Below are 25,452 nucleotides of genomic sequence, written 5' to 3'. Positions count from 1 at the left end.
TGTGAAAATCCCATGCAAGAGGTACCCTTGCCAATCAGATTCGTGGTGGAATAAAGCTTCAGTAAACGCCGCATCACAAAAGAGCCCCTGATTAGTCGACGTTCATGCTGTCGGATCTTCTAACAATCTTCCTGACTCAAGTCCATTGCAATGGCCACCGTCGCAGTCTACGACTATATTGTTGTTGGGGCGGGAACATGTGGTTCGTTATTGGCGAATCGCCTTTCAAGCAACCCAGAGCTGTCCGTCGCCCTTATTGACCCTGGTGTCGACACAAGGGGCAATGAAGCAGTCGAGGACCCTGCTCAATGGATAGAGGTGGGACAGACATCACTCAACTGGGATTACCAGAGTGAGCCCCAGCCCCAACTCGGAAACAGGAGACTTAGCATGCCGGCTGGTAAGGGCATTGGAGGAACCAGTTTGATCAACGGTAGGTACATGGAAGCTACAGACATTCGTGACTGACCAGTGCACTACAGGCATGACCTACGTCAGAGGCGACAAAGCCCAATTCGATGCATGGGAAAGTATTGGGAACCCAGGCTGGAACTGGGACTCGATGTTGCAGTACTACATCGAATTGGAGCATCTATTTGCGCCTAATCAGTGGCAACTAGACGCGGGCGCCAGCTACGATGAACATTACCACGGATTTGATGGCGAGCTGAGCGTTGGATTCAATCCCGACTTGCATAATGGGACCTTCTACAACCTGGCGCGTGAGACATGGGCCAGTCTTGGTCATGACCATAATGACGATGTCAACCGCGGTGTGACAGACGGTTTCAGCATCTGGCCCCAAACACTCGACCCGGTGAAGAACACGCGCGCAGATGCAGCTACCGCCTTTCTGTGGCCAATAGCGGACCGCAATAATCTCTTTTTCGTCAACGGCACAGCTTCACGCGTTGCTTGGGGGAATGAGTCGTGTCTTCCTGTGGCTCAGGGGGTTGATTTCATCGCCGCCGACGGCAGTTTGCAAACCGCACTCGCGCGAAAAGAGGTCATCCTGGCGGCTGGGGCTTTGCGAACTCCCCTCATCCTGGAAAAATCTGGGGTTGGTCATGCCGCTCGGTTGCAAAACCTCGACATTGATGTGGTTGTTGATCTCCCAGGGGTGGGCGAGAACATGATTGAACAGCCCAACAACGTGATCGTGTACAACAATGCCGCTGGTCCAATTCCTGGATACACACCTTATGGGACATTTATTACAGCAAAAGAGCTGTTTGGCGCTGATGAGGAAAAGATCGCCCTCCAGACAAAGGAGTCCATTCCGGCCTATGCTGAACAAATCGTCAAGGGCAGCAACGGGGCTCTGGAGATTGCTGCGGTCCAGAAGCTACTCGAGATCCAGTACAACATCATGTTTGAACAGAACACGACCATCGCCGAGGTTTTCACAGCGGCTTCGGGTACCAGCCTGGCATCTGCGTTTTGGGCACTCATGCCCTTGAGCAGGGGTAGTGTGCACTTGAAGACAAAAGAGGCCATCAACGACCCGCAGATCGACCCGCACTACCTGGACAACCCTCTCGATGTACACACACAGGTAGAGATTGGGCGACTTTGCTCAAAGTTCTGGGCGGGCACTGGGATCGACTTCACCACTATCGCAGGGGCCCAGGCCAATGCCACCAACGAGGAATGGACGACGTTCATCAAGGACACAGTGGCTGCAAACTCTCATTCCCTGGGGTCGACAGCGATGATGAGTCGCGACCTTGGCGGTGTCGTGGATGATCAATTGAGAGTCTATGGCACACGGGGTTTGCGGGTGGTGGACGCGGGAGTCCTGCCGCTGCAGTTCAGTGGACATTTGACAGCGACATTGTACGCTGTGGCTCAGAGAGCGGCGGAGATGATTCTTAAGGGGAGTCTGTGAGGAGTTAGTCATACTCTGACTTCCCGTTGGGTTAGAATGGACTGTTACCAGTGATCAGTGTCTCAGTGTTGGTCCAGGGGATGGTATGGGCTTCAGCGTGGTCAAAGACGGAGCAGTGTGTTAGTCCAAACTACGGAAGAAATGGCAGTCCGGCTCAAGCCTCGAGAGGACAGAGTAAAGGCGCACCACGAGAGCCTGTGGCTGACATTCCACGGGATTACTGTACGCCGTGAGAGCCCGGAAACACGAAGCTTGTCCCCCGCTAGTATCCCGGAATCAAGTTTGAACAGTAGTGCGCGCTTTAGCCTATGATGGAAGGCGATGCCAGCGATTGGTTGCAGGGGGCGGCACGTTGTGGGCAATGGCGCATGCATTTGACAGAGACTCTGTCCACAGCACCCAACTCGCGTGGGTGGATGTTCGGAACAGCTCACAGGAGAGTTTTGATGGATACACACGAGTTTTGGTCGAACCTGACATGCTAGACCCTGCTTGTGATCTGGAACAGACTGACCTGCGTTGTTGAGTGTCAAGGCAAGCCCCGAAAAAGTGGCCTAAAGAGTGCTCAGACTGAACGAGTGCTCTTCATAGTATTGCAATAGCGTATTTGCGTACCAACAGATAGAACTTCCAAAACAATTGTATTCATCTAGGCAACAGTAAAGAATTAACTCCGTTGTCCCGCTGCTCCCCAACGCCTCCTTGATCCCCAACGCCAAACAATATCTGAAGCGATCAAATAATTTTCCCTAGCAAGACCTAAGATCGGACAGGCGGCTGCCTCTAGTAGTCCGCCTGATCTTCCCTTGCAGCCTCAACGTCGGCAGCGTCCTGTCCACCGTTGACATCCTCGTAATCCATCCACTTCATCAGCTTGTAAACACCGAACGCCAGGACGGCTCCGAAACAAGGTGCAACCCAGAAGATCCAATGGTATCCGACAAAGCCTGTGATCACGTCCGGTCCGAATGATCGGACGGGGTTGATCGAAGTGCCCGTGTATGGTGTGCCTGCGAGGTGGGCAATGAACGCGGACATGCCAATGCCAATGGGCGCAAGGAACGTTGCGCGGTGCTTCTCGACAGCAAGGAAGTATATCGTCAGGACGAGCTGCGCAGTAAGGAATGTCTCGAGGAAGAACCCCTGGACCACACTCGTGTTGTTGGTCAGCCGATTGTTCACGGTGAGGGGACCAGGAATGATGCCATCAACCACGGCAGCCGCAGCGATGGAAGCGACAATCTGGGTCGGAATGATCATGGCGGCAGAGGCTGGTCTGATGACACCGACGAGGAGAAGACCGAGAGTGACCTGGATGCGTCAGCTGGAGATCATGTGTAAGTCAAGGATGTGGCATACCGCAGGGTTGAACATGCCGCCCGAGACGCGGTAGAATACCCAGACATTGATGGCCAAGGAGGTACCAAAAGCAGCAGCAATGTACAGGAAGCTGAGTGGAAGTAATGGGGACGAGCCTCTGCCCTCGGCTTGGCCATTCTGATTTGGGACGTCTGTTTGCGCCTGCGTGTTCAGGGCCGTTTGGGCAGCAACAAAGGCGAGGAAGAGGAAGAGGAACGTTCCGAGAAACTCGCCCACGATGACAACCACCATGGTCCGGACCCATGACGGCAGCCGAGTGCCCAGGGACATGGTCTGGTCGGCAGAGCGAATCTTGTGCATGTTGGCCATTGTGAAACTGTACCTGAACAGAGAATACTGGTAGACGGAGACTGCTGATGAATGTCAACTTCTAAGTGAAATGTACCAAGCCCATTGTCATTCTCATTCCTTATATATCTCATGAGTTCTCGAGCAAGATATCGACAGAAACTTGAAATGGGACAGCTTGTGACGACATGCCCAAGTGCGAGTAACACCAGCAAGCAAGCAGACATGCCGTGGCTGCGTTCAGGAGGAGCAGAGCAGCTAAGCCACTCGAGGATCCGCCAGACTTCACTTACACGGCGCACAGGCATGCACACGTAACTTGTAAGGCCATGAATGAATGGGCCCCGATGATTCCGCAAGATCCCGAGCGCGAGGGAGAGATCCGACGGCTAGGTGCTGGCCCAACCTTGCTTTAGCGCATCGTGGGAGCACCGACGTTTATGGCGAGTTGATCCATGGCTGTGCTGGAGGATGTGCGGCAAATGTTGGCGACGCCAAAGGTCTAGTTTTTCCCTACGAGTTGTTCTTCCGAATGACTATGTTGGCTGCTGCTCGCCTGGCAGATTCCCGACTAGCAACTGGCGACAAGTGTACTCGGACATCAAATTGAAGCAGGCAGTTCATGCTGCCGATTTCTCCCAGGGTGCACCATGTTCGCCCTCCCGAGACAACATTCGGTTACCACATGTTGTGCCCAATGCGGCGTGAGCTTATGAACAAGACCCTGGCGCAGATCGCCGCATCGAGAGGTGTGGCGGTTCTAGCGTGTAGATGGGGCCCACGATCGGTGCGTCCGAGTTGCGATCTTGGGAGAGTTCCACGCATGGCGCCTGTGCTAGTCTGGCGATAGCCTCTGGTCTACGAGTGGCAATGGCGCGATGTCGCGGCTTAGTGCACGCACAAGCACCGCCAACATGCGCTAGACCCGACCCAACGGTTCACGACATGGAGTGTAGCCACCAGACGTGGGCGTCGACGCCAGATAAAATTCTATGCGTCTGAGACGCCTTGTGGATTGTGGCACAGGGGCAGTGTCTCACTCGGCTGCAGCTTTTTCACGGGGATCTCCATATGCTTTGATAATCAACTTTGCCTTCTTCTTGCATATATCTTGTTGAGCGCCGAATACCGTTCGGAGTATGCAGCATTCCAGACCACACTGTCCTGGATCACAGGTCAGATCGTTACATGGCGTCCTGTCCATGTAGAGAGCTCGCATGTAATGGGTCACTCATATGGCTGTGACATGTGAACTGAACACGGAATCCCTTATGCCAGCACAAGAGCCGTGCAATCGGCTTCTCGACATGACACCACGTTACCTGCAGCTGTTTGACACTGCAGTTGTTGGCCACTGGCGTTGCGATGCTGCATGGCTGAACCAAGCAAGTGACCTGCCACTAGCCCTCATTGCACCCCTCAAGACGCCAGGCTGCTTCAAGTTACCAGAAGGTGGTCATCAGTGGGCATGACGTCTCGTCGGTTCGATGGCCCTGGCCCAAAACATAGACCACGTCCACCGGCAATTCGTTGTCCTCTGGCCCGCCCGGAAACTCTTCATCCAGCTCCCAAATCTCTCTTTGCATCTTTTCAGCCATTTCAACCACTTCTTCGGGTATCTCGCGGACGAAGTCCGAACTATACCATCCAAAGCCCAGGGACAGGGTGAGAGGGAAAGGGTGCTTCCGGAACATGGCGTCGCGGATGTATGTTGTCTCTGACACGACTCGGTACGTGAAGATGTAGGGCTCAACCCTGGGGACGAACTCGTCGTCAGAGATGGGAGCCAGAAATAAAGCCATTGGAGTATCGATGCGTTTCGGGATTTTTATTATTAGATTCTTGCGGAACAAATTTGAAGTAGACGTGATGATTTTGTTCAATTTGAGAAGTACTGGCATTTCAGTTGGCCAGGGGTTGAAGCTTATTCGGTGCCCCGTAGGACATTTGATGATTCAGAGAAAGCAGATTCATAGTTCTCGCATGTTAATTCGCATGAAAAGTGCCCAATTGCCTTCAACATGGGTGTACAGTGAATGTCCTTTGGCAATTGCGTGTGGAACAAACAACGCATAGCGACAATGCCCAGCTATGAAAATGACAAAGAGCGTGAACCCCAGCTAAAGAACAAACCCACCTAGTTCAGTGAATGCTTTTTTTAGCCCTTTGTTGTTACAAACAGTGTACGAGCGTCGCGTTCAAACATCACAGACCACTGGAACAAGTGTGGACAAGGACGCTACCGGTGTCAATGATTGTTCGCGGGCGAAAGCATGTACGTGGCTGTCTGGGCCGAGCGACTGGCCTGGGGAGAGAGCCTGCGCATGGAGATTAAAACGATTGCTCTCGCCCGATGTAAAATCTGATGCAACCTTTCTCCTTTATCAAACTTTTCATTGTCATTGAAGCAAAAACACCAACTTAGCCTTACACTCTCGAGTCAACACTTCGCCATGTCCCTCAAAATCAAGCCTGAAGGTGAGCAGTTCTCCTGGAAGATGTTCATGACCCACACAGTCAAGGACGAGGCCGGCGTCCGTCGCCGGTTCAAGGGCCTCATGTCAACAGGTTTGGGGGTTGCTGACAAGAACGGATGCCGCCGCATGCCCAAGGAAGTCCAGGCCCTGATGCCCTGTGAATCCAAGATCGCCGATTTCGATGCGATGACTCAAGGTGACGACGAGGTCGATATTGTTTGGACCGTCCACCTGAAAGAGGACGTTGACCCATTCAATGAGAAGGGCAAGGTTCAAGTTGGCAAGCTGACATTGTTCCGCAAAGACCGTAACCCCAAGGCTGACAAGATTGACTGGACTGAGATTGACGCTGACATTAATCATGATGAGAAGGCTCAACCGCGTCGGCTGACTATTCAGTAGAGCACACATGTACGAACAATGAGGTAAGATTTAGCGGTGGATGGCGCTGGCGCCGGAAGTTGCTTTTATGTAGCTGGTATACAGTAAGTCTTATTGAATTTTAAACTTTTGGTGATTAGAAGTAGTTCACGCGCGTCGGAAATATTCTGTGATTAACTGCTACTTTATTTATCTCGATATTTGTAGAAAACAATTAAGTCGTCTCTACACAAACAAAATGGATGATTCGCCAAACCGCCAAACATTAGCATTCTGTGAATGCAACATGCAGATCGCCAGGTTTTGGAACAGGGTCCTCGTTAACAATGAGACGCATTACAGGCCCTGCCGTGTTTCCAACACGGAATTTGCCCGTTTGAGAGTGCCAGCTGTTCGTGTTCTCAGGAGTGACCACAAAGTGAGTTTGATAGATGGTGATGCCAGACGCGGTCTTTCCGGGGCCAACTCGAATGGTGACGCCGTTTTAAGTGTCTTTGAACCCCTGAAGCCACTTGACGAATGTGTGGGGGATATAAACGCTCTTTGCCGCATCGTGTGTCCTGTGATCTCCAAAGATGCCCTGGTCAAGTACTACAGTTTCGCCATCCTTGTCCCCGTACTTCAGAGAGAACCCAGTGGAGAGTTTGAAGGCGAAAAGAGCGCCGGGTATGTTGGAGCGTCGGTAGGGTTCGAGAGAGAACGAAGAGACGAGCGATGATGCGGAGCTCTGAAGGTCCATGATGAGAACCGGCGATGCTGGTGGTGAATTTCGTGGACTTGGTCGTTGGATTGCGCGGAAGAGATATCCTTACGGTTGAAATCAAGAAAAATGGAGTTTTGGTAAGAGGATATTTAATTAAATGCATCACAGTCAGATCACTCGATTGGGCGCCCCTATTTACATCCAGGCTCTAAAAAAACTCGATAAGACAGCCCTCAAAGTTCCAGTTACTTCGCATGTTCTTACAGTCCGTTGATCAGTAAATCAAAACACCGTGGAACGGAAAGAGTTTCCCAAACACACACTCGAACAACAGTGGTTGGTGGACTTTATCTGCTAAATTGGGAAGCCGTCCTCAAGAGTTTCATTATGTTCGGGTCTTCTTTTCTGCCAGCGGGCTCCGTGTAGAGTGACACGGTCTTTGTTCATTGGAGAACTGGCCTTAATCTGAACCCGAACGGTCAATTGCAGTTTAGTCCAGCACCTTTGATTTGCTTGTCCTCCGGTCTTTGGCACTGACCCATAATACCCTTACACTCTCCGAGCTTATTTCTCTTTTAGAAAGAAATAATTCCAGTCAGTCGGTGCCAAACCATGACTTCGCCAACATACAAATATCGAATTGTGGTTCTCAAGGACCGCGATGGAAATCACAACGAATCCCTGGGCAATGCCACTCCTGCCGAGGACCTGTCTGTTGACAGAAATGGCCATCGTCGCATCGCGAAGGACAATCTGTGGAAACCAGTGATCCCCTATCGCACTCTCGACCGGGTCTTGCTCGGTATCTGCGTGCCAAAATGGGCTGGAATCAGCCTTTATGTCAAGGAGCTGGATTACACATTGTCTGACCTTGATGTCTGCTTCGAGCTTCGGGTCGAGAGTTTGAATGAATGGGAGGATTACTGTAAGATGTATCAATTTCCGTACGCAAAGATTGATCTGGCCGCAACGGAGTGGCCCAGTGTGAGGATCTGTGGATACTCAGGGGTCCGACTTAAGAGATATGGCTCAGTGAGCCCTTGCAATAATTATGTAGAAGAATCACAGACGAAGTAAAATGTCTTAAACGCCTCACTCAATCTGCTTGTAGACGGTTGTTAATAAAGAAACTTGTGCGTTCACTACAAGGTAACATCCTGTAGACTGTATGCTGTCGAACCATATTGAGTTCTCTGCGCGACGCTCATACCAGCCAAGTGTATGTCTTAAACTACCAGAAGTTGGATATTTGCAGTCGAAATCAAGACACACAAATGATTCAGTGCCCAGCAAGCATCCAGGCACACTCTACGGTGGTCGCCAACCCACATGACGGGCCCCAAGAGAACAAAGGGCGTGACACATTGACCTGTCCCCATTCAAGCAAACAATCTTGAATGAATACGTGAGCCCAACGCGGAACAAAGTCAATTTCGGTCATCCTTTGCTATTTGCCATTCGTGGCGCCCCCCAACATGGATGTGTACTTGCACAATCAAGGCGAGAACAGAATGCTCCTTGTTCACGCGTGGTACGAGATGTCGTTCCATGCTGGGAGAATGATGAACTCTCAATGAGATATCAGTCACTTTACCAGGGGATGTTCTCCAATTAATAGGTTGTTCGTTTTTCCTCAGACTTCGAGAAACTCAGTTCACGAGCGTCCAGCACATTACAGAACGCCGCCAGCTAGGCGACGAAGAAACATCGCTGAACACTCAAACGGAATTCAATTCATAAGAAGACATCGCCAGCATGACACGAGTATCTTTCTCTTCCGTCCAAAAAAATCTCCAAGTGCAAGCCAGACGGCAAGAACCAGAAGATGCCCTCATTTTCCTACAAAATGTTCTCTGAGAGCGGAGCAGAGCTCTGCAGCGGCACCTGCGAGACGCGCGCGGGCATCCCTTACAGCGTATCCGAGATGTTGAACACTCTGAAGGAAACGTATAGCAAGCTGTGCCTACTCGTCACCGAGACTTCGGAGACGGAGGTGGAGTACAAGGTGGTGCGGTACGGCTGAGGACGCCGTCGCCATTATCTTGTCCAAAGCTGCATGTCTGACGTGCAGTCTCATATGTCTTAGTAAGGAGTGATTTGAGGATATGCGGAAATAAATTTGTCATTCTATTCATTGACTATTTCGTTTCATCTAGTGATCACAGTCCCAGCGCCTCTCTCCTGCTCTTGCTGTTCAGATCAAGATACGGCGCCTCGCCCAAGCTGCAGACACGATCGCCCGCTCTGTCGGCACTGTAATCATACGTCGCGCAGTGGAAAGTCGACCTGTTGTCCCAGATGGCCAGGTCACCGGCACTCCACTTGAAACGCACCTGCGCATCGTGGTTCTGGGTGACCAGGTTGAACAGGTAGGCGAGGAGCACGTCGCTCTCGTCCTTGGTGACGTCGTTGATGCGCTTGGTGAAGCCCTTGTTGACATAGACGGACTTCCACCCGGTGACGGGGTTGGTGCGGATGAGAGGGTGCACCGCGCGCAGGTCACCGCCTTGGTTGAGGGGAGAGCCGCGCTTGTCCTTGCGGAGGGGGTTGCCGAGACGCTCTGCCTCGTCGTGGAAGAAGGAGGCGTCATGTGTGGCGGTCAGAGTCTCGAGGAAGGCCTTCATGGGAGGGGAGAGACGGTCATAAATCTCGTACCCGGAGGCCCAGAGCTGCAGTGGTCAGCATAGGGTGGTCTTGAACGTAGACTCCAGTACTTACAGTGTCACCGCCTGTCGGGGGCAGGGTGTGGATCTTGAGCATCGCGTAGTCTGAAGGGACCTTCTCAAAGGTGCTTTCGAGGAGTCAGTACCAAATTCACGTTCCCGCGGATGCTGATCACACTCACATGTCACTGTGCCACCCGGTGCTGGCAAAGCGGCTCACATCGCTCAACTGATGGGTCAAGCCTCCGCCCTTCTTCTGCTTCGCACTCGAGATAACGCTGACCTGATCGCCCAGCTCGCTGCCCTCTTCAGTCAGGGGATGCACATGCAGGTCGGAGCTTGCCGGGCATCCACTGGCCTCGGTCAGCCGCAGCATAAAGTCCTTCATCTCCATGGGCGTGGCATCGCCCTGCCCACGAAGAAAGACGACGCCTCGCTGGGAAATGGTCAGCGCCAAGTCGCGCATCTGCTCGTCCGAGCCCTTGAGCAGGTCGCGCAGGTGCAGTCCCGAGAATTCGCGCCCAATGACCGGGGTCACGTCGAATTGCTGGAAGCTGTCCAGGGTGCCGGCATATGTCAGGGGCTTGGCCAGGCGAGGTCGGCTGTCTGGGTGGCCGCCGACAATGGCGTCCTGCGCATGGTCGATGGTGGCAGACGGCATTTTGAAATGGGTGCTGGTGGATGATTGGCTGCGATGGGCGTAGAGTTGCCTATCTTGACGAGGAGTGACTGGGGATAGAGATGAAGGTGCAGTATTATGGCTGGCAACTCGATCACGTCTTAGTGGCGCCGGATGATGACAAGCGGATTCTGTTCTGGTCGTGGAAGTTGAGGCCGTTCATATACCCCCCAGCCTCGGCGAATCAGCTCGGAAGTGAAGCACGACATTTGGAGACGCGATTGACAAATGGTTCGTCTGCCACGCACCCGGAGAATATCTCGGAGGGAGTTTCTTTCGGCCTCGCTCGGAGGCGCCAGCCGCCCCAAGAGATTCGAGACCATCTTCCCCGCATTCTCATGCTCTCCACGCTCGGTACATTGCATGAGGCCAATCAGCTTGGCCTCCCCATACCAGGAGGGGGGCCCATGAGGCTGGTGGGGAGGAGGGCAGGGTTAGATTTGGGGTCCTGGCGGCCCTTTGCTGCGCAATAAGGAGCACATGGTGCGCTGCTCGTCAGGACAAGGTCCAAATGAGACAATCGTGCCAGCTGCCGACAATTTCTCCGTCTATATCGGTCCAGAGGGTATAGATTCACCGGACGGCTCCGATTCGATCTCGACGACATGCCACGCTGCCCACCCTGACCTTCCCCAGATTATCAAAAAGGGCAGCAAGATCCGCCCATTTGGATCGTGGCCATTACGCAGCGCACGCCAATTCCCTCGACGGCGATCACTGCACACACACACCAGACCAGACCAGACCCAGCACACAGCATCTCTCATCATGGGCAGTGACGATATCGAGGCTTCGGCCAACGTTGCCCGTGCGTCCATGCACTCCAACGAGCCAGACAAGGCCCATATCGAGGTCGGTCGTGAGAATATCCACAGTGTCGTGGAGCCTCACGACTCCTACGAGGGCAAGCATCGGTTTGACCCTGAGCTCACTTGGACCCCTGCCGAAGAGCGTGCCGTGGTGCGCAAGACGGATCTGTGTCTTCTAACCTGGCTTTGCGTGATGGTAAGTTACAAAGCCTCCTCTCAAAAACTGGTTTTAATATCATTCGATAGTTCTTTGGTCTGCAGCTTGACCGTGGTAACTTGTCCAACGCGCTGGCGGATAACCTGCTCGAGGACCTCAAACTGTCGACAGATGACTACAACAATGTGAGTCGCGCTCCTGGAGAGGAGAGAGCCAAACTTACGCTCGCAGGGTACCACCATTCAGCTCGTCTTCTTCCTGTTCGCCGAGTTCCCCGTTCAGATCCTCACCAAGCGCTATGGATTCAAGAATGTCCTGCCTTTCGTCATGTGCGCCTGGTCCCTCGTCTCCACCTTCCAAGCCTTCATCACGAGCCGCGCTGGCTTCTACGCCACGCGTGCACTGATCGGTCTGTTCGAAGGTGGTTTCATCCCTGGTGCTATCCTCATGGCCACCTACTTCTACACCTCGCGCGAGCTCTCGGTTCGGCTCGCTGCCTTTTGGTCTACCCTCAACGTCGCACGCGTCATCTCCGCCCTGCTGGCTGCCGGACTCCTTGAGATGCGCGGCATTGGCGGCAAGACGGGCTGGTTCTGGCTTTTCTTGGTCGAGGGTCTCCTGACCTTCTGTATTGGCGTCATCTCCTTCCTCTACCTGCCAACATCTCCCGTCGGGACCAAGAGCATCCTCTTCCGCAGTCCCTGGTACACCGAGAGACAGGAGGCCATCATGGTCAACCGCATTCTGCGCGACGATCCGGCCAAGGGCCTAACAAGTCTCAAGGAGCCCATCACCGTCAAGGACGTCAAGAGCGCATGGGGTGACAAGTCCATGTGGGGTCTTTACCTCGTGGGCCTCGTGGCCTACATCCCGGCCACGCCTGTCCAAGCCTACCTGACACTCACCCTCCGTCGTGTCGGCAACTTTACCACCCTGCAGAGCAACCTTCTCACGGCGCCTTCCGCCGCCCTGCAGATCATCACCATGTTGGCCCTCGCCTATTCGTCCGAATACTTTCAAGAGAGGGCCTTCCATTGTCTGTTTGGTGCTTTCTGGTCACTGCCCATGTTCACGGGTCTCCTGACCATGTCGGACAGCGGCAAGGAGTGGGAGAGATATGCGCTCGTCACACTGATTTCGGGGTACCCCTACTTCCATCCGCTTGTCAGCTCCTGGATCTCGGAGAACACATTCGACGTCAAGAAGAGAGCCATCACGGCGGCGACCTACAACGTCATTGTGCAATTGTGAGTCCCAAGTCACGGGACATGCAACACCCTTGCTAACATTGTACAGCGGATCACTTGCCGGCAGCCAGATCTATCGGAAAGAAGATGGCCCCTACTACAAGACAGGCAACACTGTCTGCGTTTCCATCCTCGCTTTCAGTCTCGTCGTCTTCCTTGTCCAGCGCCAGTGGCTCGCCCTGCTCAACAAGAGAAAGGCGCGCGCTTGGGATGCTATGACCGCCGAAGAGAAGCTCGTCTATCAGAATGACCAGGCGGCACGCGAGAAGGATGGCAACAAGCGTCTTGACTTTCGCTTTGCGTATTAGACGAATCTGCATTGTGATGCAGGGTGCAGAGAGGGGGCTTTCGGGTAGTCTTTTCAATATTTTATTTCGTTTATGCAGAAACACTGAGTTTTCCTCTGCGTAACAAAGACACCGATGAGTTTACCGAACTAGGGTGCACATGTGGACAAGAAGTCCTCACTTTCAGTTGCGCCAGCCAACCATATTGCATTCTGACTGTCAATTATACGTTAGCAGCTTGGATTGCGGTCGCGTTTACTCCATGTTTGTTGTTGTCTTGGCAAACGACAGCCCCTTTAATGCAAGCGATAGTGGGTCAACTCCCCAGTTCGATGCTAATATGGTGCGGACGTACTTGTTCGGTAGTTTTTTTTTAAGAGAGAGACAGAGAGAGAGGGTCCACTCGTTTGTCGCAGAGAAAACCCGAATTTGCTATTAACACCACCAGCTCAGTGGAAAGATTAGTTGAACTGGCAGAGCTTGTACATGCTAGTTACCTACCCTATAACTTTCCACTTCCTTTACCCCTGGGCAGCGTTTGGTCAGAATCAAGCAATCTGTCTGCTTTGCATGCGCTTCTGGTCGATGGGGAGGTTTTAGTCGGCTAGGGCCATGGCTTCTGGAGCTGCGAGGTGCTTTCATGACTTCTAAATGGAGGTGTCTTTGTTCCACATTTTTCCGTCATTGTGTGTCATTGCCTTCGGAAACAGGATAATAACCTACGAACACAGCAGCTCGTCAGAGTCAAACTACTCCATGACAGCCTTTTGAGCAAACAGTGTTCATATTTATCGCATGAATCATTGAGATTCTTTCTGTCATCTATTTGGACCTCTGGGAACTTGAAGAGTTCACCTCGTAAATCGGGTGTGAGCCATCGACCAATCACGTGCGACCCACAATGCAGCTTCAATCGAGGAATTGATCTCCTTCAATCTTCTCACCTGTATGCCTCCATTGCTCCTCATTAGCGACCACGTGTATTCTCAAGCGCAGAAATGGGTGCTTCTGGATATGGCGACCCCAAGCAGCCGAAAGCGGAGCGCGTAGCAATTTCTTTGCTCTCCCGGCACGACCTGCAACCCGTCTCCTTCAGCCCCGAGCACTGGAAGCCCGTGCAAGCGCTATGGGGCGGCTACGGCCAGGTCATCGCGTTTAACGCGGAGGCCAGGAGCGCAAAGGGCGCGGCTTATATGGACAAGCTATTGGGCCGAAACGATGGAGAGCAAGGCTCGATATATCCTCTCGTCATGAAGATCGTCACACCACCACCGGGCAGCCAGACATCACCGAGCGAAGGCGATTTACGCAAGATGCTGAGCTATGATGTCGAACAATACTTCTACGAGGAGCTCGCAACTACGCTCCCCAGCGACATACCCGTCGCCAAGTGCGTAGCTTCTTCAAGGACTGTATACGATCAGGCAGAGGGGTCGGCACCCGAGTCGCAATGCACAGCCATGATCTTGACAGACTTGAGCATCGATTTCCCTGTCGACTTCAGCAAGAGGCAGATGCTGCGACCGGATGTGGCGTATTCAGCTCTCACGTGGTTGGGCCTATTTCACGCAAAATCATGGGACTGGCTTCCTTTCAATCCCGAGGACGTTGTGCTCCCGCCCTTGGTAGAGGCACAGGAAAGGAAGGGACGCAAAAGAGGCAGATCGGTGTGGCGCAACGGGGGGTACACATATCTGGAAACACGACGATCCGAGTTTCAGGACCTACAGGAAGACGAGTCGTCGGAATGGTCAGCCGCACTCTGTCGGCCACACGGGAAACACCAAACACCAGCAGCGGTCCTGGCAGCGTCCTTCCTGAGCTCCAGAGGTCGGGCCTTTGAGACGTACATCCACGGCGACGTCAAGTCAGAAAACATGTTCGCGTCGAGGGATGGGGACCAAGTGGCGTTCTACGACTTTCAGTATGTCGGCATCGGGCTAGGCGTGAGCGACCTCGCGAAGCTGTTCACATGTTCCATTCCGCAGAACATGCTCGTCGAGGGCAGCGTACCGCACAGGCTCGAGATGCAGCCCAAAGAGAGGGCACTGCTTGAGCGCTACCGTGAGGTCCTGCTCACATCTGAGAAGGCGCCGGAATATGAATGGCACGAGTTTTGCAGACACTGGGAGACAGCACTGGTGGACTGGTGCCGTTTCCAAGCGTCGTGGGGCTTATGGGGCAATACCGAGTGGCTCGAGGCGCGTGTACGCTCGATATTGTTGGATCAAGAGTGGTGGAATTGGGTCGAGCGTGCAGCGTAGGAAATTCATTCTACCGCATCCCTGCCCGCGATGAGATTTCATATATGGGATCTTTCGAATCTTGCCAAGGCACGGGAATCTCGCATGGCTGAGGGGACATGGACAACTGCATGTGAATTGATCCTGATCCTGATCGTGGATGCCCCTCATGACGTCAATTCCCTTGAGCGCATTCAATCTGCGCCACACTCGCCACAGCCGTGCCGAAGCAAGGCTAGCCATCAAAGAAACACGCAAAATCATCGTGCTAATGACATCGAAAACTTGGAACTTGGCGGCCGCTATGTGAGGGTGTGGCTGATCTCCCGGCCGAAAGCAGGGAATTCGCGGCAGCAGATTCACTGGTGGTCGCCAGTGAAGGAACAAATACCTTTTGTAGCTGGACAAGATGCGTGGACAAGCACAATCATCTATTGCTACGATCTTTGGACAAACATACACTCAAAATGAAAGAATCTAAACGTACATTGTTGCTGTGCTTCATCCACGGGTTCAAAGTAAGCTAAGTCCTGGACCAAAGAAAGCACGCCGCTCATGAGTGTAGGGAACCGACAACACGTTCAAAGACTTTCCTGGGGACCTGGAACGCCAGGTGTCGAAGCAGCTGCCCGAACATCACGTCCAGTCTGTTGTGTATCCCAAATATGATACAAAGGGCGAGCTAGAGCAGGCGACAGCAGGCTTTGTCGAATGGTCGGTCAACCCTCATGGAAGCCAACCCACTCTATGTAGCTAACATGCAGACACAGGCTGAAGGAACGTGTAATTGATGTCCGCAAGGAACGACTCGAGAAACCATGGCCGCCCGCCGATCGCAAAGTCGGCGTTATCCTTGTCGCTCACTCCATGGGGTATGTACAGTCGCCCCTGATCGTTGCAGCTATTCTCTCCTAACGACACCAGTGGCTTCGTCGCAGCTGACGCGCTATTCCTCACCCTCAAGGACCGCCACTCCGACAGCGAGACCTTGTTCCCGCTCATACAGGGCATTCTCACCTTTGACACGCCGTACAACGGCCTTGCGCGGTCCATGTTTGTCTATGGCGCGTTCAGCAACTACTCAAAGGTATCCAGCGTGTTCAACGCCATGACGGCCCTGTCCGCTGCCGCACCAGCCTCCCTGGCGCGTCTCTCTCGCAGCAGGAACGCAACGGCGGCGACAGCGGCCAGCGCGAGCTCCTTCTCCGGTAGTTCCACGGCCTGGCAGCTCATTGCGGTCCGAACTGGCACGGTGGGCGCCATTGCTGCAGGTGGCGTTGCCGCGTATGTGCATCGTGAAGCGATCATGAAGGGTGTCAAGAACATGCGGAACCTGAAGAAGGAAGATGTTGTGGATGGGTACAATCAGAGCATTGAGTCACTGGGTCAGGGTCTGGCGTACATCAACCGTGGCAATGTCGGACGCTCTTTCGCCTGGCTGTCTGACCACTTCACGTTTGTAGGGTCACTCCTCAAGCCAAAGGAGCTCAGCCAGCGACTAGATCGCCTCGCTGCCCTGGAGGGTGTTGGTGTTCACGATTTCTACGTCTCCATGGGAGAAAACGGGTACTGGAGTGGTGGTTATTTCGTCCCAGAGCGCATGTTCTGCGCAGTGCCTGAGGGCGACCACCCTGCTGCCAAGCTGTTCGAGAGGATCGTGCTGCGCGATGCGGAAGACGAGATTGGTGCGCACGTGAGCATGTTTCGCCCGCAGAAGAACAGGGGATACGAAAACATGACAGATCGCGCGGCTGAGCTGGTGAAAGAGTGGTTCCTCAGCGACAAGCCGATTGTGGATGCCGGGTATCCCGAGGACGAGGCTGACAAGTCCGAGGACAAGGCTGTCGACGAGGCAATCAAGAAGGCAGAGCACGCCGACGCCGACGCGGAGGACAAGGCCAAGGAGGTTGCCGAGAAGGACGATGGGGGTATACCGGATGAGTCTCCCATCGACATTGCCAACGCGGCTGCGCTCGTGCCGCTCCCAGGGGGCGGGGACGACCTGACTGCGGACCCTGATGCCGACACGGACGAGAAGAGGACCTACATGCAACACCTTTTCCAAGTCGCTGAGCAGGCTGGCTCTGGTGTGCGAGGGTGGATGCCGACCAAGGTGCCTGAGATGCCCAGCATCGGGATGCCAGCGGCAGTGTCGAATCTGGGTAAGGGAGTGCAGATGCCGAGCATTTGGGGGAAGAAAGGAGACAAGCCAGCGGAAGAAGCGAATAAGACTGCTGACGCCCAGGAGACGACGAAAGAAGGGGGTGAGTCAGCTGAATCTACTCAAGCGACGGTGGAAGCAGAGGAAAGCAAGGAGAAGGGCGAGGCTGATGTTGAGATGACTGAAGCAGAAGAGAAGCCCGAGTTGAAATCTTAAGTCAGTTGGTTGGTCAAATTGTCTTTTGTAGTTATATCGATAGTATCTAATAACATGAGCTCTCCATACCAAGCAGGACATGGTGTAGGGTATGCCACGAACAACCCGTGTTGGGAGAGTGTGAACGACACTCACTACATGCATGTACGGAGTACATATGAATCATGTGCTTCATGAACTATGTAAAGATTAGAAAACCCACCGGTACTGTTCATCAGGAGAACCTATTGCCTCTTCCGGAATTGCTCAACTGGCCATGCGTCGCCGTCCGACCATCGGCCTGTTCGCCGACGGCTCCACTCAACGCGCTGCCGCTCGACATCCCGCTCCTCGCCGCTCCGCCGTGCATTCTCCTTCATTCCCACCTCGCTCATCGATCTGCCTCTCCCATGGGGAAGTGGCACTGCATTCGCTGCCGAAACGCAATTACCACGTGCGTTGCATCCACCTGGGGACGTGTCCGTTGATCGAGGCGCGCCAATTGACTCCAGCCAGAGATGGAGTCCATGATCGGGGGTCGGACGTCGCCCATGAGTCCGCGTCGGGTCCATGGGCTGAGGGCCAACGTCTGCACGCAATGTCGGCGGCTCAAGAGAAAGGTAATGTCAGCTTTGACCAAATCTACATACGCTTTTGGACCTAACTCAGACCAGTGCGATCGACAGACGCCCTGCTCAACATGCGTCCATCGTCAGATTCCGCATCAGTGTCATCTACCCTCATCATCTGCTACCAGAGCCTCTCTTGCGTCGTCAAACCAGGCGGCGACACCTCAACCTCACAGCGAGTGTACTCGCCAGCCATCGGGTGATGCGCAGACGCCTCGGCCTCCGACGTCCTCTAAATCTGGCTACCACTCGTCGCGAATCGGACACCTCCTCAACTCACGCGGCGCACCCTCTTACCATGGCTCGTCCTACTTTGGCCACCAGTCTGCCGCTTCGCTCATCTCCATGGAGTCACCAGAGCTGCCCATTGGCATGTCTTCCATCAATAACCCCTCGTCGCGTCCTAACCCGAGATTCCACCGCGACGAGAAGGGACCCTACTCACACATATGGGAGCTTGTCGGGTATCTGCCCAGGAGGAAAGCGCTGGTGGACCACCGCATCGAAAAGTTCTTCAAGGAACTTAATCCGGTGTATGATGCAGTCCATCGCGAGACGTTCCAGACGAGTTACGATGCCTTCTGGGATCGCAAATGGGGGGATGACGATCTGACAGCAGTCGATCTGCGTTGGCTGGCACTGCTGTTCATGATGCTGGCTTTTGCTGAGCTCCTTGACTGTCCGCCGGAAGCATCAACAGAAGTCCAGAAAAGCTGCGAGGAGACATCGGTACAATTCTTCTGGGGATCGCGTAAAGCCATCGTGATGGCGCCCACACTCTCCGGCGAAAGCCCTGATCTGGTCCGAGCTGGTATCCTGGTGTCGCGGTATCTGATGTACTGGGGTCGAAAGACGGAAAGCTGGCTCACAAGCTCCTTTGCCATCCGGATGGCGCAGGCCCAGGGGATGCACGTTGACGGCGAGTCCTGGGGTCTTCCACCCAAAGTGCTCGAGACACGACGTCGTCTCTGGTGCACACTCTACTCGATGGACCGATCCATCTCGCTGGCGACGGGCAGACCATACACCATTAACAGCAAGCACTGCATGGAGATGAATATACGCAACATCTGGATTGACGACAAGTCACCTGACGAGGCTGCGGCTGCTGTCGAACAACCCATCGAGAGGCCCACAGCCAGCCTTTATTACAAGTACCAGCAGAAACTGTCTGCTATCATGGGAGATATTCACGACGACTGCTTTGGCCTCGTGCCCATGACAACCTCCTACCACACGTACGAGAAGGTCTTGTCCCTTGACAAGATTCTGCTGGATTGGGCTGCTTCTTTGCCGGTATACTTCCGGCTCGACAACCCAGACACTTCACTTGACGTCGAGAGGCCTTTTCTCAGCTGGCAAAGAATGTATCTCCATTCATCGTACCACTTTGCACGGATCACTCTCCACAGGACATATGTACTCCTCGAATCCATCACGGACCGCTTCCAATACTCACGGACAGCATGTATCACATCTGCCTGCGCCGATCTTCGACTGAAGCTATCCCTCAGAAACACCTCCATGGCCGACCGTCTCCTCGCGGGCGCCGCAATGCACAACCTCTTCAACTCCGCCCTCGTCCTGGGTATCATCGCCGTCAAAGACCCGCGTGGCGCACGCACAGGCGCCATCCTTGAGGACCTGTCCGCCTACTGCGAGAAGATGCGCGCCGACACGTGGGCGAACGAGTTTGTCATGGCCGAGGTCAAGGTCATTGAGCTGTGTATCGCAACAGCGAGGAAGGCCAGTAGGGACGAGGCGGAGAGACTGCACCAACCTCCCCATGTGAATGATCCATCAGCTGCAGCTACTGCTCCGTGGCAGGAAAGTGATATGAGCTACTCGGCTGCCCTGGATGTCCAGGGACCGTACGAGAGCTGGCTGGATAGCTGGTTTGGACCTACGCGCACATTTCCGGAGCCAATTGACTATCAGTTCTGGGAGGATCTCGTTGGTACACTGGAGGCGAGGTGATATTCATTATTCTTCTACATCTTTGACGAAAAAACCACCGGGTTCGTCAAAGTGCCGATGCCATGTGATATGGAAATCTGCAACTCGCTACCCGCCTTCAGATATCGAGGCGGTTTCCGCCCGTGACCGATCCCAGAAGGCGTCCCCGTCAGAATCACGGTACCCTTGGGCAACGTGCTGTCGCGCGAGAGATGCTCGACAATCTCGCCCACAGAGAAGATAAACTCATCCGTTGTGCCGTCCTGCAACACCTCCCCGTTGAGTGTGGATTTGAGCGTCACACCACGGTTTATGTCTGCTATCAGCTCCTTGCGCACAATACAGGGACCAAGCGGACAGAAACCGTCAAAGCCTTTACTGTAACCCCACTGCGAGGTCTTGCCCTGTACGTCGCGCGCGGTCACGTCGTTGGCGGCTGTGTAGCCCAAGATGTATCTCTGCGCGTCCGCGCGCTTGACGTTCTTGCAGTCCTCTGCGATGACAATGGCCAGCTCGACTTCCGCGTCGACCATGTCTGGTGCTGATGAGGGCAGGAAGATGGGGGCGGACGGGTTTGTGATTGTGGTGGAGGGCTTTAGGAAGACTTCTGGGATGGTGGGTAGGGGGCAGTTGAGCTCCGCAGCGTGGTCTTTAAAGTTGAGACCTATGCAGCGGACGGTGCCAACTTCGGTGGCTGAGAGTGGTGAAAGGAGCTGCGAAGGTCAATAGAAGGTCTATTAGTGGTCATATGAGAGACTCACAGTCTTGATGGTGGCTGTCTCGCCTGTGAACTGGCTGTCATCGACAGCCGAGGGGCGATCAAGGAGACGAACTTGTACTTCCTGACCACTCGCCACAGCCAGCCCGACTGAAGAGTGTTAGTACGAGATGTTTTCAGCTTCACAGTCTGACTTACCATCGACATTCTCATCGACAGGCTCGCCACAGCATTGGCGGTCATCTGTCGAGATGAAGCGGACAAAGCGCGACCACGTCTGGGGTCATTAGAAGTGTGCTCTCCTATCTCGACAGCTTGGACTCACGGCTGGAACAGATCCCATCTTGGCGAGTAAGGCAAAGTTGATATAGGCTGGTTGAAGTTGCAGAAACAGAAAGATTCAGATACGCCAGACAGACGAGACAGCAAGCAGGACTCGAATAAATCATCGGCAATACAAGTCCCTGGACGACCCCGACAAGTCAGCCGCTATCGTGTTGCCGTATCTAGCCACCCGTTCGCCGCATCTACATCTCCAGTTGTCCGCCGCTTCGCCGACGCCAGATCCACCCTCGCCGCTGACTCCGCGACTCGCTCGATCTCGACGGCGAACCAGACCGGGACTGACAGCGAGAACCCCACAATCAGTGACACATAATGACCCAGCGGTAGATATCCTCGCCGCTTCGCCGCACGGCGTCCGCTGTCCGAAGGGTCGTTATCGTGGAGAAGTGGGTGCAAAAACCGAGGAGCGTCGAGATAACTATCTGGCCCTTGCCCGCTTGCATCCCATGTGTATGGTTCAAGTCTGGGGTATAATATGCGGCTGTCGTCCTAGATGTCCTGTTTTGTGTTCTGGTCAGTCAGCCAGTCACTCAGACATCCGACTTTTACTCCCTTCTTCATCAGCACACCACAGACATGGATAAGTCGGAGAAGATCATCGACGACGAGGCCGTCCGGCCCAGCGAGGATGGCCAGGATCCCAACCTGTTCCTCGACCCCCAGAGTGAGAAGAAGCTTGTCCGCAAGCTCGACTTATGGATTGCCCCTGTGATGACCGTCATCTTCCTCACTGCCTACCTCGACCGTGCCAATATCGGCAACGCGGCGTCAGCGGGCATGAAGGACGACATTGGCATGAGCGATGGCGAACTGGGCAGTATGTATCAATGTCTTTAAGCTGGCGATTCCCCAATACTAACAGAAACAGACGCCATCACCCTCTTCTACGTTACATATGTGGCTGCCGAAGTCCCCTGCTCACTGGTCCTAAAAAAGTTCCATCCCTCCAGGATGATCCCTCTGCTCATCTTCTGCTGGTCATGCGTCCTCATCGGCACAGGTTTCATGCACAACGTCGGCCAACTCTACGCCTCGCGCCTCCTTCTCGGTCTCTTCGAGTCGGGCATGTTCCCCTGCCTGGCGCTGTACCTGTCGACATTCTACTCGCCGGGCGAACAGGCCCTCCGAATCTCGTACCTCTTTGTCTCTGCCGCGCTGAGTGGCTCCTTTGGTGGTCTCTTTGCCTATGCTTTGCTCAAGATGGACGGTATCGGTGGATTGGAGGGCTGGCGCTGGCTGTTCATCATCGAGGGGTGTGCATCCGTCCTCATTGCGGCCTTTACCTACTTCATGCTGCCCGACGACTTTGAGCACGCTCGCTTCCTCAACGAGGACGAGAAGGCCATGATGCGTGTCCGCGCCGAGATCAACGCGCGCTACAACGGAAAGCCCGACTTTGACTGGGCCGAGGTCAAGCGCGCCGTGAAGGATCCCAAGCTGTACATCTCCTGCTGGAGTCAGTTCATGGCCGACATTTGCTCCTTTGGCCTGAGCTCGTTCCTGCCCCTGATCATCCGCAGCTTCGGCTACGATGTTGTCACGACGCAGCTGCTGACCATTCCCGTCTTCTTTTGGGCGAGCGCTGCGTACATGGTGGTCTCGTACATGAGTGACAAGTGGAAGCAGAGGGCCATGTTCATGATGCCAGCATGCCTCGTCACGGCCGTCGGGTACGCTGTCAACCTGGGCGTGCCCATGGACCAGAGGGGTGCTCTGTACTTTTCGACTTTCCTCATCGCGCCGGGCGTGTACATGATTGTCGGGCTCAACTGCGCGTGGCTGCTCAACAGTCATGCGCCATACTACAAGCGCGCCATGGCCATTGGCATGAACCAGTCTATTGGAAACACGGCAGGTATTGTGGTCGGCCAAATCTTCCGAACCAAGCAGAATGGCAAATATGTCATGGGCCTCAGCGGCTCTCTTGCTGCCGTCATGCTTGCCGTCCTGGGTCACATCACTCTATACACATATCTCCGCCGCGAGAACAACAGGCGAAAGAACCTCACAGAGGAGGAGCGCGAGGCGGAGATTGCTGCAGGGAAGACGGGCGATTTCCACCCCGATTATCGCTATGCGCTATAGTCTAGTCTAGTTAGCTCATGCATCGTCTGCCACTCTAATCAACATCTTCTTTGCTGATACTTCGCCGCGCGACAACTTGCCCATGGCCACCTGGACTCCCTCTTCCAGACCACCTGGAGCGACTTCGTAAGGGTGCCCCGAGAACCAGCCTTCTTGGAGTCCCAGGCTAATAAAGGGGTAGAGGATGGCGCCAAACTGCTTGTCAAAGGGAACGTCCTTTTCGAGGTGAGGATAGTACACTCGGTGAACGTGCCCCACCTGTGTGAACAAGATTTTGACATGCTCCGGTAGTTCCGCCAGAGCCTCCGGCTTGATCGTGGTATCAAGGACAGTTGCAATCTGAATGTCCTTGGCTTTCATCTTAGCCAATTGTCCAACGGTGCCCTTCTCTGAGACGGCATCGACAGCATGCACCTTTCCCTCATCGTTGGGCTCAATACTTTGCAGTTCTTTGATGACGTGCTCCTCGCCTTCGCGATAATCAATGACCTTGTCGCCCTTGGACTTGTCGAGGAGTGTCTCGACGTAGGGGATACCACGGCCTGCGATGGCGATGATGGGGTGCACATTAGCCAGCGAGGCAAACTTGATGGCGTAGGCTCCTACAGCCGATGCGCCGCCGTACACGACGAGGGGTGTCCGCTTCTGCGCCTGTTGCCATGGCATGGGCAGCCTGAGACGCTGGTAGACGGCCAGTCCAGCGGTCGTCGCCGCCAGGGGAATGGTAGCTACTTCTGCACAGCGATTAGGCCTCTCTTACGGGCTCTTCTCGTTTCAGCGGACATACCTTCGAAAGTGGTGCCCTGGGGAATATGAAAGGTCGTTCGCGCCCATGAGATAGCATACTCTGCGAAACTCCCACTCGGTTCCATCATCTCGTGAAAGGCGCCTACCCTGTCGCCCTTCTTGAATCCGACCACGCCCTCGCCTACCTCGTCGACAATGCCGGCGATGTCATCTCCCGAGTTCTGGGGGCCTTTGAGGATCCACTGGGGGATCTTCCAGTCCTTTGGGTTGGTGCCAGATACGACGACCTTGATGCGGAGCTGGCCTGGCTGTGGTGTGGGAATGGCAACCTTTTGCGTTGTGGTGGTGAGGTCGGCGTTGACCAGGTTTTCTTTCATGGTAGCCATGTTGATGAACGTTTCTTTGAACGTAATGCTTCGGCTTGCTTAGACAACGTGAGGCGGAGGAGTATTTAGGGCGGCTGTATTTGCGGGGATGCGACGCTTGGGGTGAGGACTGGACGTTGTGAACCTGAGTCTCAAGATGCCGGAAGACGAAACCCGAGACACCAATGGATTCAAAGATTGTAAATTTATGTAGAATCTGAATGGAGTCCGTTGCGAGCCTCTGGCCATTTGGTGGATAGAGATGACTTCATCGTGTAGGCCGTTCCGGAACTCCGTTGATCCAAAGCGGTGTCGACATCATGTCCGGCAGCGCCTGTGGCGCAAATGTTCAACTACAAAAGCACGTTGGCATCCCTCGGAAAATATGCTGTCGTTGGATCTGATACTGTCTGCATTTATAGTCTGCATGATCCTTTTTGTACATCGGCGTGATAGCACGAGTCAAGGTCCCAAGAGTGACAGATCGTCCAGTCTGGCAACCGCATTACGTGGAAATAAGGGAAAGCATGGCCCTTCGGGAAGGGGGGTTATCCTGAGCATTGTTAAGAGATAAGATGGTACAACAATTACATTCATGTTACATGCATCTGACTTACAGGTAGAGGCGAACAGCGCCTGTACTTATTTCTACACTACCCTGTAGCTCCCCCTGGCTGCCCCATGTACACACTGAAGGTGAGTGCAGAATTAGAGTAGGCTAATCTACGCGTGGCGAAAACAGCACACGATATTGAATTTCGGAATCACAATAATTATTTTCCGCTCAAGGACAAGAGCGTGTTCTGCCTCTCTACAGCATTGACTGTGTTGCAAGATGTCGCCTTTAGGGCCTTTAGGTTCTAAAAGCGCAAAGTGAAACCTGCTGTGACTTGTTGTCGTGACCAATTGGCAGCTTCAACTATTGATTCATCAGTGACGCAACGCTGGCAACAACTGAGTTACCCTAGCCAGCCCTATGAGCAGACCTCGACGCGCGTGCCGGCCATGTGTGGAGGGGACCGGGCAGGGCGCGGGCCGCCGTGGTGGCT

At 54.1% G+C, this 25,452-nt stretch overlaps 10 protein-coding genes across 10 annotated transcripts; 6 read left to right on the top strand and 4 right to left on the bottom strand.

Annotated features, from left to right (window-relative positions):
• Positions 1-150: 150 nt before the first annotated feature.
• F5Z01DRAFT_675422 (GMC oxidoreductase-domain-containing protein) lies at positions 151-1,888 on the top strand (the record flags this gene model as incomplete). Its single annotated transcript, XM_046265141.1, has 2 exons — positions 151-433; positions 483-1,888. 2 exons carry the CDS (start codon positions 151-153, stop codon positions 1,886-1,888), a joined length of 1,689 nt encoding a protein of 562 aa, XP_046116939.1.
• Positions 1,889-2,671: 783 nt separating this feature from the next.
• Positions 2,672-3,499, bottom strand: F5Z01DRAFT_624411 (aquaporin-like protein; the record flags this gene model as incomplete). Its single annotated transcript, XM_046261374.1, has 2 exons — positions 2,672-3,199; positions 3,248-3,499. 2 exons carry the CDS (start codon positions 3,497-3,499, stop codon positions 2,672-2,674), a joined length of 780 nt encoding a protein of 259 aa, XP_046116938.1.
• A 5,724-nt stretch (positions 3,500-9,223) lies between these two features.
• F5Z01DRAFT_658974 (uncharacterized protein) lies at positions 9,224-10,713 on the bottom strand. The gene is made up of 3 exons (XM_046263731.1): positions 9,963-10,713; positions 9,836-9,908; positions 9,224-9,786 (listed from the first exon to the last, which is right to left on the bottom strand). The coding sequence occupies exons 1-3, from the start codon at positions 10,439-10,441 to the stop codon at positions 9,277-9,279; spliced, it is 1,062 nt and encodes a 353-aa protein (XP_046116937.1). The 5' UTR covers positions 10,442-10,713; the 3' UTR covers positions 9,224-9,276.
• A 514-nt stretch (positions 10,714-11,227) lies between these two features.
• F5Z01DRAFT_737826 (major facilitator superfamily domain-containing protein) lies at positions 11,228-12,980 on the top strand (the record flags this gene model as incomplete). Its single annotated transcript, XM_046266808.1, has 4 exons — positions 11,228-11,464; positions 11,515-11,610; positions 11,657-12,672; positions 12,722-12,980. The coding sequence occupies 4 exons, from the start codon at positions 11,228-11,230 to the stop codon at positions 12,978-12,980; spliced, it is 1,608 nt and encodes a 535-aa protein (XP_046116936.1).
• A 977-nt stretch (positions 12,981-13,957) lies between these two features.
• F5Z01DRAFT_624613 (kinase-like domain-containing protein) lies at positions 13,958-15,223 on the top strand (the record flags this gene model as incomplete). The annotated part of the gene is made up of 1 exon (XM_046261382.1): positions 13,958-15,223. The coding sequence occupies one exon, from the start codon at positions 13,958-13,960 to the stop codon at positions 15,221-15,223; it is 1,266 nt and encodes a 421-aa protein (XP_046116935.1).
• Positions 15,224-15,446: 223 nt separating this feature from the next.
• On the top strand, positions 15,447-17,655 carry F5Z01DRAFT_170866 (uncharacterized protein). Its single transcript, XM_046257900.1, has 4 exons — positions 15,447-15,720; positions 15,768-15,916; positions 15,973-16,074; positions 16,127-17,655. The coding sequence occupies exons 1-4, from the start codon at positions 15,670-15,672 to the stop codon at positions 17,577-17,579; spliced, it is 1,755 nt and encodes a 584-aa protein (XP_046116934.1). The 5' UTR covers positions 15,447-15,669; the 3' UTR covers positions 17,580-17,655.
• A 291-nt stretch (positions 17,656-17,946) lies between these two features.
• On the top strand, positions 17,947-20,171 carry F5Z01DRAFT_170812 (fungal-specific transcription factor domain-containing protein). Its single transcript, XM_046257898.1, has 2 exons — positions 17,947-18,178; positions 18,233-20,171. Exons 1-2 carry the CDS (start codon positions 18,077-18,079, stop codon positions 20,162-20,164), a joined length of 2,034 nt encoding a protein of 677 aa, XP_046116933.1. The 5' UTR covers positions 17,947-18,076; the 3' UTR covers positions 20,165-20,171.
• Positions 20,172-21,451, bottom strand: F5Z01DRAFT_170823 (uncharacterized protein). The gene is made up of 4 exons (XM_046257899.1): positions 21,187-21,451; positions 21,060-21,138; positions 20,905-21,011; positions 20,172-20,856 (listed from the first exon to the last, which is right to left on the bottom strand). Exons 1-4 carry the CDS (start codon positions 21,202-21,204, stop codon positions 20,179-20,181), a joined length of 882 nt encoding a protein of 293 aa, XP_046116932.1. The 5' UTR covers positions 21,205-21,451; the 3' UTR covers positions 20,172-20,178.
• Positions 21,331-23,291, top strand: F5Z01DRAFT_751443 (major facilitator superfamily domain-containing protein; the record flags this gene model as incomplete). Its single annotated transcript, XM_046267047.1, has 2 exons — positions 21,331-22,023; positions 22,069-23,291. The coding sequence occupies exons 1-2, from the start codon at positions 21,783-21,785 to the stop codon at positions 23,289-23,291; spliced, it is 1,464 nt and encodes a 487-aa protein (XP_046116931.1). The 5' UTR covers positions 21,331-21,782.
• A 7-nt stretch (positions 23,292-23,298) lies between these two features.
• On the bottom strand, positions 23,299-24,516 carry F5Z01DRAFT_170805 (chaperonin 10-like protein). The gene is made up of 2 exons (XM_046257897.1): positions 24,079-24,516; positions 23,299-24,025 (listed from the first exon to the last, which is right to left on the bottom strand). Exons 1-2 carry the CDS (start codon positions 24,422-24,424, stop codon positions 23,307-23,309), a joined length of 1,065 nt encoding a protein of 354 aa, XP_046116930.1. The 5' UTR covers positions 24,425-24,516; the 3' UTR covers positions 23,299-23,306.
• Between the last annotated feature and the right edge of the window lie 936 nt (positions 24,517-25,452).

The sequence above is a fragment of the Emericellopsis atlantica genome (genome assembly GCF_019669845.1).
Source record: "Emericellopsis atlantica unplaced genomic scaffold F5Z01scaffold_18, whole genome shotgun sequence".
Classification (NCBI taxonomy): Eukaryota; Fungi; Ascomycota; class Sordariomycetes; order Hypocreales; family Bionectriaceae; genus Emericellopsis; species Emericellopsis atlantica.
The sequence above is the reverse complement of the archived record's forward strand: the minus strand, read 5'-3'. Positions and strand labels throughout refer to the sequence as shown.

What these genes read in the sequence shown, in the direction of transcription:
- F5Z01DRAFT_658974 (XM_046263731.1), bottom strand. Translation starts at nt 10,441, where the DNA reads ATGCCGTCTGCCACCATCGACCATGCGCAGGACGCCATTGTCGGCGGC. An exon ending in ACCGGGTGGCACAGTGACAT is followed by an intron (nt 9,909 to 9,962) that starts GTGAGTGTGATC and finishes ACTCCTCGAAAG; the next exon opens with CACCTTTGAGAAGGTCCCTT. An exon ending in CCCCGACAGGCGGTGACACT is followed by an intron (nt 9,787 to 9,835) that starts GTAAGTACTGGA and finishes TGACCACTGCAG; the next exon opens with CTCTGGGCCTCCGGGTACGA.
- F5Z01DRAFT_170866 (XM_046257900.1), top strand. Translation starts at nt 15,670, where the DNA reads ATGAAAGAATCTAAACGTACATTGTTGCTGTGCTTCATCCACGGGTTC. An exon ending in GCTTCATCCACGGGTTCAAA is followed by an intron (nt 15,721 to 15,767) that starts GTAAGCTAAGTC and finishes TCATGAGTGTAG; the next exon opens with GGAACCGACAACACGTTCAA. An exon ending in ACAGCAGGCTTTGTCGAATG is followed by an intron (nt 15,917 to 15,972) that starts GTCGGTCAACCC and finishes ATGCAGACACAG; the next exon opens with GCTGAAGGAACGTGTAATTG.
- F5Z01DRAFT_170812 (XM_046257898.1), top strand. Translation starts at nt 18,077, where the DNA reads ATGGAGTCCATGATCGGGGGTCGGACGTCGCCCATGAGTCCGCGTCGG. An exon ending in GTCGGCGGCTCAAGAGAAAG is followed by an intron (nt 18,179 to 18,232) that starts GTAATGTCAGCT and finishes AACTCAGACCAG; the next exon opens with TGCGATCGACAGACGCCCTG.
- F5Z01DRAFT_170823 (XM_046257899.1), bottom strand. An exon ending in TGTCGATGAGAATGTCGATG is followed by an intron (nt 21,012 to 21,059) that starts GTAAGTCAGACT and finishes AACACTCTTCAG; the next exon opens with TCGGGCTGGCTGTGGCGAGT. An exon ending in AGACAGCCACCATCAAGACT is followed by an intron (nt 20,857 to 20,904) that starts GTGAGTCTCTCA and finishes TGACCTTCGCAG; the next exon opens with CTCCTTTCACCACTCTCAGC.
- F5Z01DRAFT_170805 (XM_046257897.1), bottom strand. Translation starts at nt 24,424, where the DNA reads ATGGCTACCATGAAAGAAAACCTGGTCAACGCCGACCTCACCACCACA. An exon ending in CCAGGGCACCACTTTCGAAG is followed by an intron (nt 24,026 to 24,078) that starts GTATGTCCGCTG and finishes ATCGCTGTGCAG; the next exon opens with AAGTAGCTACCATTCCCCTG.